The following is a 12841-nucleotide window of genomic DNA, read 5'->3' as shown; positions in this document are numbered from 1 at the left end:
CGAGAAGTGAAGTTACAGGGAACCAGGCAGAGGGCCTTCTCAGTAGTGGCACCTTCCCTTCAGATGTCAAGGAGGTAAAGAACTACATAACATTTAGAAGGCATCTGAAGGCAGCCCTGTATCAGGATGTTTTTAATGTTTGATATTTTACTATGATTTATATATGTTGTAAACTGCCCAGAGTGGCTGGGGAAACACAGCCTGATGGGTGAGGTATAAATAATAAAAGTAGTAGTAGTAAGGGCAGCATTGGCCTGCTATTACCGATCAGGTCAGTGTGATTTTCTGATCCTGGTGGCAAAGAGCACGGTTTTCCTTGTTGGGTTCATAAGGCTTCTGCCAACTCTGGAAGAGGAAGAAGGGTAGAGACTTATCAGTTGTGGATGTTCTGAACAAGCCAATGGGATAGATTCCCTGCCAGGCTGTGTCTTGGTGATTCACACACAAACAAAACACCCTGGTAAATTAGAGACTGCAGCTCTTCTGTGCCCTAGAAAATCCTGAATAAAGAAAAGGGGGTGACATTTGGGAATGACTTACCCCACAGCCTATGTCTTTTTTCACATGTGTGCGCATCATCTGATCCTTCAACATGTGATGTCTGCCTGTTTTATTGTGTGAGCTGGGCTCCACTATAGAGCATAAGAACATACCATTAAGAGCTGTGCTGGATGAGGCCAAAGGCCCATCTAGTCCAGCATCTTGTTCTCATATTCAACAGCCGGCTCCCTACAAGAAGCTTGTGAACAGGACTTTAGCACCGCATTGGATGGTGTGAACATTTTGTCTGGTGTTCAGAACTCTGCTGGCTCATTCACCTGAGCAACTCAGCATTTGATGCTGTAGTCAGCAAGGGATGAATGCAACATGATTTGTGCACTGGCCCTTTGTTGACAGACTTCTGCTTTTGCCAGCCAAGCAATGAGATTGTGAGCATAACTAGATTACATTTTGTCGTCAGTATGTGTATGTGTTCATGAACACATGGGAAGTCTTTTGGAGGGATGGTGATGGAGGAAGATGATTGGCCTAAAGTTGAAGACCAGGTTCCCACTCGGACTCTTTCCCCCCCCCTCCTGATAACTTTCTGCCCCCCCCCCGCCCCATACAGGTGCATCAACTCTATGAGACTGTGCAGCGCTGGAGCCCTCTGGCCAGCTCCCTCCCTGAGGTGGTGCAGCGCCTGGTTGCTGTGCGGCAGTTGCATGAGCAAGGTGAGCCTCTGAGCTAGACAGGGGCATTCTCTAACTCAGGAAGGCAGAAGAGTAGCCTCAGCCTTTGGGCCTCCCATTTTTGTTTATTTATTTTGACATTGTCATTTTTTTCTATTTTTTTTTTACACTTGAAACAATAACATTTCAAATAAAAAGAAATACACAGTTGATATTGACTCCCCTTCCCCTCCTTCTGTCATGCATTTTATTACTCACCCCCCCCCTGCATACTCTAATTTCTCCCTATATCTCATTTTCCTCATCTTCACATCTCAGTATGTTTTTACTGCTGAATTTATTCATTTTTTATGCTTAATATATATTGCAAAAAACAATCGACAAAAACAATCCAAGATCAATACATATTACAAAAAGAAAAGAAAAAAATAGATTCATACACAACAGATTCTATTATGACTTCCAATTATTCTGTTACTGTTAACTTCTTAATATGTTTACACTATGTCTCTACATAATCCATAAAACATTTCTAATCTTCCTCAAATAGTTTTTTTTATCCTGATCTCTTTTTCTGTCTTTCAGTCCTGCCATTTCTATATATTCTGTTAACTTTGTCTGCCATTCTTCCCTCCACCATTCGAGTCTTTGGGCCTCCCATTGCCCCAGTGAACTGGGTGGCTGTCCTTCCTGTCCCCAAGCTGACTTTTTGGTTCTTCTCTGTTACAGCCATGCAGTTTGGGCAGCTCTTGACTCATTTAGACACTACCCAACAGATGATTTCTAATTCATTGAAGGACAACGCTTCTCTGCTGACACAGGTGGGTTTTGGGGCTTTGACGAACTGCCTGTGGGACTACTCGGGTCTCTACAAGCTGGCCAGTACAGATAGCATGGGCGCACCTAGTTGTGGGGAGAGCACCCAGCTGTATATTCCACTGTTTCTGAGAATAAACTGCAGCCGCTTCCCTGTATAGCACAGATCCCTTTACCACAACTATGAGATGTAGACTTTGTAGTGCAATGTGCCTGAAGCCAGCTCCCCACAGAGCACGTCCTGTGGGATCCTGCCATTGTCCATTCTGTGGACATGACCAAACCAGCATAGATGTCACTGGGGCAGGAGTGTAAACATGCTGGGAACGTGGGTTTGGGGGAGCACATCTTTGCTGGAAACTGTCCTGCCATACACACGTTTAGAAAATGGCAACTTTGCTGCTTTAGAGCAGGGGCGGGACCTGTGGCCCTCCAGACGCTGTTGGACTTCTGCTTCCACCATCCCTGGCCACTTAGCCACGCTTGCTGGGGTTGGTGGGAGTTGGGAGGGGCTACAGAACCTACCTGCCGCTGCTATAGAGTTTACTGCCACCCTGAGAGGCAGCAGGTTGAAAACCAAAGTGTATGCGGACTATTTTGAAAACCATCTTGCGGCATTTGTGTGCCCTAAATAGAGCCAGGTGATTCATTGGTCTGACTCACATGCTAGTAGGTAGCCATGGTGGAACATGTTCCCAGGCAAGCCCTCCATATGGCTGGCGTCTATCCATGTTCTCTCCCTCCATCTCTCTCTAGGTTCAGAAGACTATGAAGGAGAACCTGGCTACCGTGGAGGACAATTTTGCCACCATTAATGCACGGGTGCAGAAGCTTGCCAAGTGAATCCCCTTAACAAAGTCTACAAAGGCAGGAACTGAGGTTTGCCTGCTGTCCAAATAAGCACTAACTGCTCTGTCCCTTCCCTACCTCTGTACCTTTTCTCGTGTGCACTTAGTGGGAGTTCAGCCTTGATGAGGGCTGGTGGACTGAGTGCTTATCTCTGTTAGAGGGCAGGTGTGTGCGCCTCCCCTCCACCTCTTGCAATGCTTTGCACCCCTGTGGCAACTGATGCTGACTGCAGAGGGCAGTGTTGCATTCCAGACTGGAGGGAGGGTGTGCTAGAGAGGGAATCAACTTTGCGTATCCACCTGGGAAGTTGTACTCACTGCTGCTTGGCTCGGAGCTTCTACTTGGAAATATTATCTTACCTCTCAGCCTGGCATGGAAGCAGATTGTATTGTTGTATAATTATTTACTGTCATTAAACACTTATGCTTATTGCTCTGTACTTGGTGTGTGTGTGTGTGTGTGTGTGTGTGTGTGTGTGTGTGTAACAGGTTGCATGTGCTTGTCTTTCTGTAGTCTCCAGATTGCGCTCTTCATGAAGGAGAAGGTTGTCAGTGGCTCCTAGTTACAATGGCTTTTGGCTCGTCCAGAAACACTTTGGCAATGAGTATGAGGTGCTTGGAGACCAGCATCAGGTGAAGTCTGTTGCTCCCTTGATCTTGTTCTGGGCTTCCCAAAGGCATCTAATGCCCTCTGTGGACAACAGGGCTAGATGGGCCTTTGGTGTGATCCAGAGAGCTCTTCTTAAGTTCTTGTCCCATTTCACCCTTGGGAAGTCTGCACAAGCTCTTCCAATCTCCTTTCCTATAGTGAAATAGCACAGCCTACACTGAATTCCCAGGACTGAAGTGACACCACTTCACATACTACATTCAGGGTGGAGGGATTCATTCACTGCTGCTCGCTCAAAATAATCTGTGCTGGGTAGCAGTCGCATTGCTAAAGCGACTACAGGTCACTGCTAAAGCTGTTGGTTATTACAGCAAATACTGAGAGTGTGATGAAGGACAGATATACAGCTTCAAAGACTCACATACCAGAAGCCCTGTTTGGGCTGTGGCTGACTAGCGCATGGCTACTCACTCCGTTATATTTGAATTTCTTCCCCATCCATCACCTCTGAAGAGCCAGCTTTCAATATATCATGAGATAAGCAAATATACTAGGAGCTGTGCCTCCGCCTGCCTACTGTGTTCACTAACCCCCACATTAACTCTCTAGAGCTTCCCCTTCCCACCCTCGTACAACTATGGTGGTTGGCATCCTTTTGTCTCGAGAAACAAGGGAGTGTGCCGCCAGGGGTGAAACCAACACTGAAGCCAACGGTGACCTCCCTGGGGCACAAGCCTGGGCAGTGTGTCTGGAGGTCCTGGGCTGCCCAGACCACAATGCCCCCCCCCCCGATATTTTCCAAAGGAAAGCAGAGCAATACGTTTGGCATCAGCTTGGCTGCAGGGGTTGCTGGAAGGAGGCAGGCAAGGAGCCATCCAGCCGCCTTAGGGACTCCACTTAAGATTTGTGTAGGGTTTGCTCCTTAGCCTTTTCTTCTCTCAAAGATAGGATCAGTGTTTTCCTTCTCCTAGATGAGGTTGAAGAGCCCAATCCTCATTTCCCTCTACAGTATGTGCAGAAATCACCTCTTGTAACTCACGTAACTAAACTCAATTTTCACCTTCCAAACCCCATTTCTGAAGCCACTTCTATTCTGCACCCATTTTCACCTTCACACCCGTGTTGATTCTTCCTCCTTTTAGGCAACCCCTGCCTTGCACACGATCCACTCCTATGGTAAACTCCTGCACCTGCCTCTTTCCACACTGGACTACTTCGTGACTAAGCACCTTTTTCACCTTCTGCCAAATTACAAAACCACCATCTCTTCCTCTTCTTCAGGCCCTTGCATGCACTTGCTTTCATTTCCCATGCCTCCTGCGCTCTGCTTTTTTGAAACCCCCTTCCTGTTCTCAACTCTCCGTTGCACACAAATCACCCCTGCTTCCATGCTGTAGCCTCTCTCCTATTGTGCATCTTGCATGCACATAGCATTTTCACCTTCACTTCCTTTTCTCTTGCTCCTCCTTCCTTCGGCTCTCCCTTGCACACAGACCACCACCCTATTTCCATCTCATCCAGTGGTCTGACTTAGTTTAAGGCAGGGTGTTTTCAGTCTCTTAAAAATACGGGCTGCACACCACCCTGCTTCCAGAGCTGTGAGTTGAGCTGACAAAAGACCAACCCCATAGGACTTTGTTTTAAATACATATTTTAATACTTGATACAAAACACACACACACCCCCCAAAAAATAAACAAGTAAAGAAACAGTAACTTCGATCTAAGCGGCAAAATATTTTCATCTGTTAAATTAAAAGTCGCTCCCATAGAAAAGCTACAATTCACAATTGTGTAATTGTGTTTTTTTTTTTACAAAACAAAATTTAAGCTCGAAAAAGGAAAATAGTTCCCCCCTCCAAATTCCTTTTTAAAAATTTTATTTATACAAAACAAAGGCCGAAGTTGGTTGGTTGGTTTGAAGTGCACAGGGGAGGGGGAGACAGCGCAAACTGTACAGTATCTACACAGTGCTTTTGCATAATCCGTCAAGATTCTCAACCAGACATGGGGGCAGGTGGTGGTGTACTTGGGGCGTGGAGCGTTTTGGTCGTTCAGAGATGAAGGCTGTAGTGTGTATGTTTGCAGGGAGGGGGCTAGAGAAGCAGATGCAGGGGCAAAGCTGGGCCAATTCTAGTTAGAGCACAAACTCCTCCTCTCCCTGGCCAAGGACCTGAGTGTTCTTTTGAGGATTTCTATAGAGAGAGAAAAATACATAGGCAAAGGTTGCTTTTTTGTTTGTGTGTGTAAAGGGGGGGGGGTGAGAACTTGGAGCCCTACCAGTCCCAGGAGCCTAACTAGAGCCAAGGAGAAGAGCAAGTCCAACTCACCAGCCAGACTTTGCCTCGTGGCCACTCTCTTTCAGTAGCGTCTCAATGGAGGTGGGGGGGGAGTGTGTGGTGGCGGGGAGTGAATGAATTGCTGAACGATGGAAGGGAACGAATTCTCCCTTCAAAAACGTGGCTTCTTTTTCCTTATTGCTTTGTACCTTTAGCACAGGGGCCAGGATCTTGTGTGTGTTTTTGGCAAGGCAGAGAAAGAGAAAGAGACTGATTCTTGTATTAAAACCCTGAGCTGGTTCTCACCTGGGTGCTAAAGCGCACACAGGTCTGAGGTAAGGTGGGAAGTGAAAGGGCCAGGATGTCCTCTTCCTGGAGCACATGGCCCTTGCTACTCCTGCTGAGGTTCTGAGATTCAACCAAAGGGGGGGGGAGGGGAATCTCGCCAGCGTCAGGGGAAGGGGCAGCTACTACACAGCGGCAAGGGACTCCCCGTCAGGTCGTTGAAAGAAAGAAGAAAAGCTTCCAAGAAGTGCTATGGGTGTGTCCAGCTCTAGTGCTCCTTTTGCTCCCATCCCAGCCTTTGCTCCCACCCACCCACATCCCAAAACAAATGCTGTGACCAGAGATGCACCTTGTGCTTTCAGGGGTCCCTTTTAGGAGAGATTCAGGACCCAGGCAACTAGTGAAGCTACAACACATTCACGGCTAAGGCGCAAAGAGCCCAGCAGCAGCAGCAGCGGCAGCCGATCCCTCTTGCTGGTATTTCCCTCCCCTCGCCCCATGTCCAGGGGGTGGGCGCCAGAGATTAAGGGGGTTTGGGGGGGAGAGAGAGAAGCCAGAGGTGATTGCCTAGGAGCGAGGGGGGTCTCCGGTTCAGGCGGTGCTATGTGGGCAGTTTCCTCCTCCTGTTTTTCACAGGTCGGCCAGGCCGTGGCCGACGAGCAACAGTGTAGTCAACCTAACAGAAAAAGAGAAAGAGAGTGAAGGGGGTGTTTAAAGCTCGGCTTGCTAAGTGGGCAGAGCTCAGAGGCAGGAGCTGCATCTACGCCAATGCAGGGGGCGCTCCTGTTATAAATAAATTTCCAGGGTGTAAAAAGAGGGGAGGTGTGTGGAAGAAGGCAGGCAGGCAGGGGCAGCAGGCAAAACGCCTCATAAAACAAGGAGGGGTGTACATGCAACAATGAAACTTAACTCTGCAGTGGGTACTAAAACTAAAAGGTATAGCTAAGGCAAGTTGGGACAGCCCTAGTCCAGTGATAATAGTAGGAAGGGTAGGAATAGGACGGAGTGCAAAAGAAATCCCTTCCTGGGTCCAGGCAGCAAACTAAGGTTAAGGGTAATAGCTTAGAGACAGAGCATATGTTTGGCATGTCAAAGGTCTCTAGGCTTCTACCACTGAACTGTGAGCCTCCCATTACGATGAGGGCCAAGAAGAGATGCGGGCTGATGATGTATCTTTCTGGAGAACTCTCTCCTCAGCTTTGGGGTTGTAACAGAAAAGGCCTTGCTAATTCTCCTGGCCAATTGCTGAAACAAAAAACTGGTTTGTTTCGGAGGGTTGATACGAATATGAACACATAATGAACACCCAATACTCTGTCCTGCTGGCAAAACTGTACTGTAGCAGAGTGGAAAACTAAATGGATTTTGGCAAGAGGTGGGAGGGGTGAAGCAGTCAATGCAGGTGTCATTGCTGCTGGCAGAATGGGACAAGACAACCAATCTTGCCAGTGGGGCACAATCCAGTTCTGCAGCACAAGCCCCACTGAAGTGAATGAAGCTTTCCCAGCAGACTGTGGCAATGGCTACTTGGTAGATTGCAGATTTCCCCCCTCACGGAAATCCAGATTCCCATCAATGTGTCCTTACAAGAATGACATACTCTACCCATCTCTGCTGTTGAGATCATCTTCAACAGCCCTATTCCACCTTCCCTCCGCGGAGAAGCAGGGCTTGCAAAAAGTTGTGCCTCCCTTTCCTGGACTGGGGCACAAGGAAGGCAATTCCATTTCTGAGCACTGCCACCAGAGCAATGATGTCAACCTTTGCTCCAAACAATTTCTCCCATTTGGCAACAAAAAGGAAAGGCCTTTATCCTCTAATTTAGGGCAAGCTTCCAATGTTCCTCCAGCTGCTTTCATAGTCCCTCAGTGCCCTGGAGTCACCCTCCCTTGGGAATTTCCCCTGGTGACTTCATCAGCTTCAGCCAGCTTCCTGTCAAGCTTCTCTTGGGTCCTGCTGCCCTGTGGTTTGAGGGAAGATGTCCAGAGAACCACTTATCCCAGCCTCTGCCGTTCCTGGGATCTGCTGACATTGCTGCCTCCTCACAGGCCCTTCTCTGGGCTTGTCCTGTTGATATCCAGTGATGGGTGTGTTGGCCCGTTTCTTCTAAAAGGCCTTTGGACATGGAGATAATGGCTGGCAGGGGGAGAGGTATGATGGCTTTGCTGCTGCAGGTACAGGTTTCTACCCTGTTTTTGTGCACACAGCTTTGAGCTTAAAATACTTAAAATCATCATGTTCTGAGCTGCCTTAAGCACTTTCAAAAAGTGACATGGAAATGTTTTAAACAAAGAATAAAATCACCAGGGCATGCGAGTGATAATGTAAAATTGTAGGACACCTTTTAAGTCTTCACTTTTCGTTGAATTTGCATTGCCTTTTCTCTGGTGGTTTTGTTTTTTGCTCATCTCCAAAATGTAGAAAGCTTTTTGATCAATTGTTTATTTTAAACTGAAAACACAGAAATCCTGATGAAGCCAATGGACACCAGAAGCCAGACTCTCCCATTTGCGGCACAATCAGATCCACAGTGTATTGATATTTTTACTTTCCAGAGACAGTAAGTGCTTTAAAGGAAATGATTATCTGACATAAATTGTGGCAATGAAGTGTGGGGTGGCCACTTGTGCATTGCCCCAAAATAGGAAAGGCATCACCCTCACCACCAAAAAAGGGACAAAAGAGGGCACATATTTGTGCAAAAAAATTACAGGTGCTGATAAATATGTAACAATGCAAATTTAGGAACTACCGTAATTGAAACAGAAATGCATCTTGTCAGGGTGGGAAAGACTGTGATCATGTGAGCTGTGTGTGCCTGCTCAGTCAGCTGTCCAGGTGCCAACCTTCCATGGGCAATTTCAATGCGATTATCTTCTAGAAAATCCTGTTAGGAGAAGCCTCCTTACAGTTTCCCATCTTTAAACTGGCCTTGGACCAGACCGCCCTTCACCCAGAGGACTGACATCTGTAAAGCAGGACACATGGCTGCTCCACAATGAAGCCACAGGGGAGCAGCAAGAGGAAGACCGGGGGTTTGACAGAATAGAGGCCATTGCCTGCCCCTGTGTGTAGCAGGGATGGTGGCTGAGAGAGGCTTCTCTGCTCTATTACGCCTCCTTGGTGTCACCCAGTGGTGTTTCACTGTGGGCCAAAAGTCTATCATGCTCTAGGACCCAGGGAGCAGCTTGGAGGAACCCTCGCTGACCTTCTGTGACCTTGAGAAGCACTTTGCCGAGAAAATAGTTTGCTCTGACTTGGGTGCCAGGCGGGGTGCATGAGGTTGTGACTTGCGGTTGCTCCCTTGGCTTCTCTTTCACCCCAAGCAGTTGGTTGAGTCTTTGCGACCTACAAATGTGGACAGGAGGCTTGGAGAAGTGCATAGTTAACCCTTTCCCGCTAGGTGTTGGGTTGTGTGTGGTGTCCAGGCACATGGGAGGAGGGAGAAAGCAGCCTTGCTGCAAGACAGATTAGTGCCTACCACTCTGAAGGAGGTGGCATTGGGGTGGGGTGGGGTGGCACTTACCAATGGGCTGGGCCCTGGATCAGCACTGGGACCCCGGATCCGTGTAGCTTCAGGTCGGGTGCTGGGCCGGGCACCACTGCAAAAAAACAAGGGTGGATTAAAGAGAAGGAAGAAGCTTTCAGTGGCCCCCAACCTTGCTCTAGGTTCTGCCATGAGCCCCATTCTTTCTGGGACATGGTCCTCACCTGCTTTTTCTCCTCCGGCCACGTCGGGCTGGTCGCCTTCCAGGAGGTCCCTGCAAGAAGGATGACTAGAAGGTGAGCATCTGCATCTCCTCCCCCTCCCCCTGCTCCCAGCATCCTTGGAGCCATCCATTTGTCCACTCAGCTCCACCCAGTTTGTCTATCTTCCAATCCCTGGACTCCTCAGGACCATTATGCAAAGGCCACTTTGAATATCCCACAAGGCTCATGTGCTCCCCTGACCTCTTCCTACCAAGCGGCCCTGAAGAGCTCTGTCAATTTTAGTTTTGTAACAAGCTAACTTCAAATTCACTGACTTATTAAACTGGTCTGTCTTTTAAAAACCAGAACCCCCAGTTTGAATGTAATGCTAAACTGAGATAAAAGTGAGACTTGATGGACACCCTCTTCCTGGCTATGCAAGGGTGTCGGGCGTGTGAGTGTGAGTGCGCAAACCCAATGCTTCATTCAGACTAGTTACGGCTTGTGTGTGAAGCTCCCTAGCAGCCTCACTGAACACTGTTGCTGCTCAGCCTGGAACAGGCCCTTCATAGCCAATGCAGAAGCAAGGGCTCAAACCAGAGGCATTCCTTATGCTGAAAAAAGCAGCATTAGAAGTGCGTTGGTGCACAAAGGCCTCGGGTCTACCTAGTCCAGCATGTGGTGTCCAACTCAGATGGCCAGCAATATGGATGGGTAGCTGTCCATCATGGCGGAGCCATCCCATTGTCTGCAGCATCAGGAAAGCAGGAGACAGCTTGCCTCTGAATAGCAGGGGGGCCTTGCAAGCTGTGCTCCCTCCCTCCCCCACCCCTTAGCCAAGTCAGGGTGGAGCCCATTTCCCAGTCACCCCCCGACTCCCTGTCCCCCTTGTTTCGGCACCTGACGTACCTTTATCTCCTGGACAGCAAAAGGGCCCGCTTGGCTTTCAGCACTGCTGGCCACCATCTCCCCGTTGCAGCGCCAGGCAGGATGGGACGGGTGGCCTGCGCCCAAGTCGGGAAGCTGGCCGTTGAAGTGCCGCCTGCCCCTGCCCCGCCCGCCCCCTCGCCGTCCAGACTTGCCACCCCGCCCCGGCCCCCGAGAGAGGCTGCTGCTGGAGTCTCCGTTCAGGTCTTCCGTGCCACGACGGGGCCGCTTGAGCGGGGACCGCGAGCTGCTGGCCTCCTGCCCCAGGGGGGCCTCCTGCTGTCCTTGCCTGGCTGGCTCGAGGGCTCTGGGCGGCTCTAAGGCACTTGTAGGGGCAGCGTCCGTGCAAGGGGGGGGCAACGCAGTGTTGTGGCTTGGCTCCATCTCTGCTGCAGGGGCCCCGCTGGCCAAGGCTGGGGCTGGGGCTTCACTCGGTTGCACAGACTTCTCTGGGACGCCAAAGCCGGAGCTTAGCTGGCAAAAAGAGACAAGATAGCGGAGGAAATCCGTCAGAACTGTGCAAAGACTGCTTCTCCAAAAGCGTATTTAAATTCACTTCTGCTGAGTCCATTAAAGCTGGCCTCAGTATTCAAAACATTCGTCTTTTCAGCAACACCCTGTGTTACTATTTCTTTCCCAAAGTCCAGCGGTGGGGAACCTGTGGTATTCCAGAAGATGTTGGACTCCAACTCTCATCAGCCCTGGCCGTTGGTCCTGCTGGCTGGGGCTGATGGGAGCGGGAGTCCAACAGCACCCAGGGCATGCCTACCCCTGCTCCCAATTTTCCTGCTTCAATGGCTCATCTCACCTTGCTTCTTTTTAATCCTTCGCCATCCCAGTGAACCAGCCTATTGGACAGTGTTGGGCTTTGACTAAGGAGATCCAGGGTCTAGCCCCCACTCTGGCCTAAAATACATGTTACATGTAAACATACATGAACAAGAGCCCAGGAAAACCCTGTCCTGATGGGTGGCAACTCCCCACCCCCCTCACACTTCTGGTCACCCTTACCAAAATCAGCTTTTCCTTCTAAAACAGCTGTTGGCTACTGTCAATTATGTACTTTAGGCCTTGCCCATGGCACTCACTCTTCACCTCACAGAGTTGTGAGGATGCTACCAGGAAGGGGGGGGGAGAGAGAGGACACACAACTTGGTGAAAAGATGAAATTTTTAAAAATGTCAAGCATAACACTCCGAACCCATCCTATAACATTCCAAAATAGCCCAAATACAGCAAAGTAAGCAGTGCTAATGCAGCATATTTGTGTACATTTGTGAGTTTAAGAACACTCAAAAGCATTTCCCCCAAGTACTGAATCTGGGGGGTGTTTCTGAATGCTGCCTTGCCCTTGGAAGCCGGATAAGGCCCTCGGCTCTCCACTTACTTGCAAGCTCTGGAGGAGGCAGGCCAGGGGGTTGGAGGCGGCCAGCAGGGGCAGCTGCCCTTGGAAAAGCTGGAGCCCCAGGGGCCCTTGCAGGCTGGGTGGCAGAAGCGGCTGCTGGGCCTGGAGAAGAGGGTTTCCAATCAGCGAGGGGCCGGAGCCTGGGTTCAGCCCTGACAGGTCACCTACATGGTGGAGAGAAGGAGGTCAGGCCGTGAACAATGTCACTCTCACACAACCGTCCCCTGGGGTGCTCCAAGGTGCCTCACTGCAAGAGCTGTAACAGCACCTGTTTTCGTATGTTCTCTTCCCCTGCCCAATATATACTGACTAAAGGGAACAGGATTGTTCCTCCAAAAGCGTGAAAGGGACTTCTATGCACACACCTGCTGTCAGCTGCAGTGGAATAATTTAGACATGTGCAGCTGCATGTGCACAGAGCTCTTCCACACTTCCGCTGAACACACATCTTTTTTTGAGGGGGAGTCTGTTCCCCTCAAGATCTTGTTGGACTACAGCTCCCATCATCCCTGAGCCTAGGCCATGCTGAGAGGGGCTGATGGGAACTGGAGTCCAAGCTTCTGGGGGGCCTGAGTTTCCCAGCCTTGGATCAAGAGGGAGAATGCAAGTAAACAGAAGTCAGAGGGGTGTTTCCCCATCACCACCTCAGTGAGCTGACTGGCTGACCTTGGCCCCAGGTTTTTTTTATTGTCAGTTTGGCTCCTTTCATGGTTTCTGTTGCCGGGGGGGGGGGGGGGTGACCCGACCCTATGTGGAGCATTAATGAATGCATAGTATCAGTGGCTGTGATTCCTTTTCAACTAGAGGCCC

The 12841-nt window shown here is 49.6% G+C and overlaps 2 protein-coding genes across 3 annotated transcripts in view; one reads left to right on the top strand and one right to left on the bottom strand.

Annotated features, from left to right (window-relative positions):
- Window positions 1-3266, top strand: part of DCTN2 (dynactin subunit 2) — a 42293-nt gene extending 39027 nt beyond the window's left edge. For both annotated transcript variants that reach the window (XM_079967103.1, XM_079967104.1), the window contains 3 exons: window positions 1112-1214; window positions 1902-1993; window positions 2745-3266. In XM_079967103.1, coding sequence (XP_079823229.1) covers window positions 1112-1214; window positions 1902-1993; window positions 2745-2831 — 282 coding nt within the window. In that variant the 3' untranslated portion in view covers window positions 2832-3266. The remainder of the gene's footprint in view (window positions 1-1111; window positions 1215-1901; window positions 1994-2744) is intronic.
- A 1814-nt stretch (window positions 3267-5080) lies between these two features.
- Window positions 5081-12841, bottom strand: part of MBD6 (methyl-CpG binding domain protein 6) — a 28469-nt gene continuing 20708 nt past the window's right edge. The window contains exons 9-13 of the mRNA XM_079967085.1: window positions 12014-12195; window positions 10609-11100; window positions 9721-9770; window positions 9536-9611; window positions 5081-6685 (exon numbers count right to left, since the gene is read on the bottom strand). Coding sequence (XP_079823211.1) covers window positions 6611-6685; window positions 9536-9611; window positions 9721-9770; window positions 10609-11100; window positions 12014-12195 — 875 coding nt within the window. The 3' untranslated portion in view covers window positions 5081-6610. The remainder of the gene's footprint in view (window positions 6686-9535; window positions 9612-9720; window positions 9771-10608; window positions 11101-12013; window positions 12196-12841) is intronic.

This window comes from Podarcis cretensis (genome assembly GCF_951804945.1).
Source record: "Podarcis cretensis genome assembly, chromosome: 2".
NCBI classification, from domain to species: Eukaryota; Metazoa; Chordata; class Lepidosauria; order Squamata; family Lacertidae; genus Podarcis; species Podarcis cretensis.
This window is presented reverse-complemented; position numbering and strand designations above follow the sequence as displayed.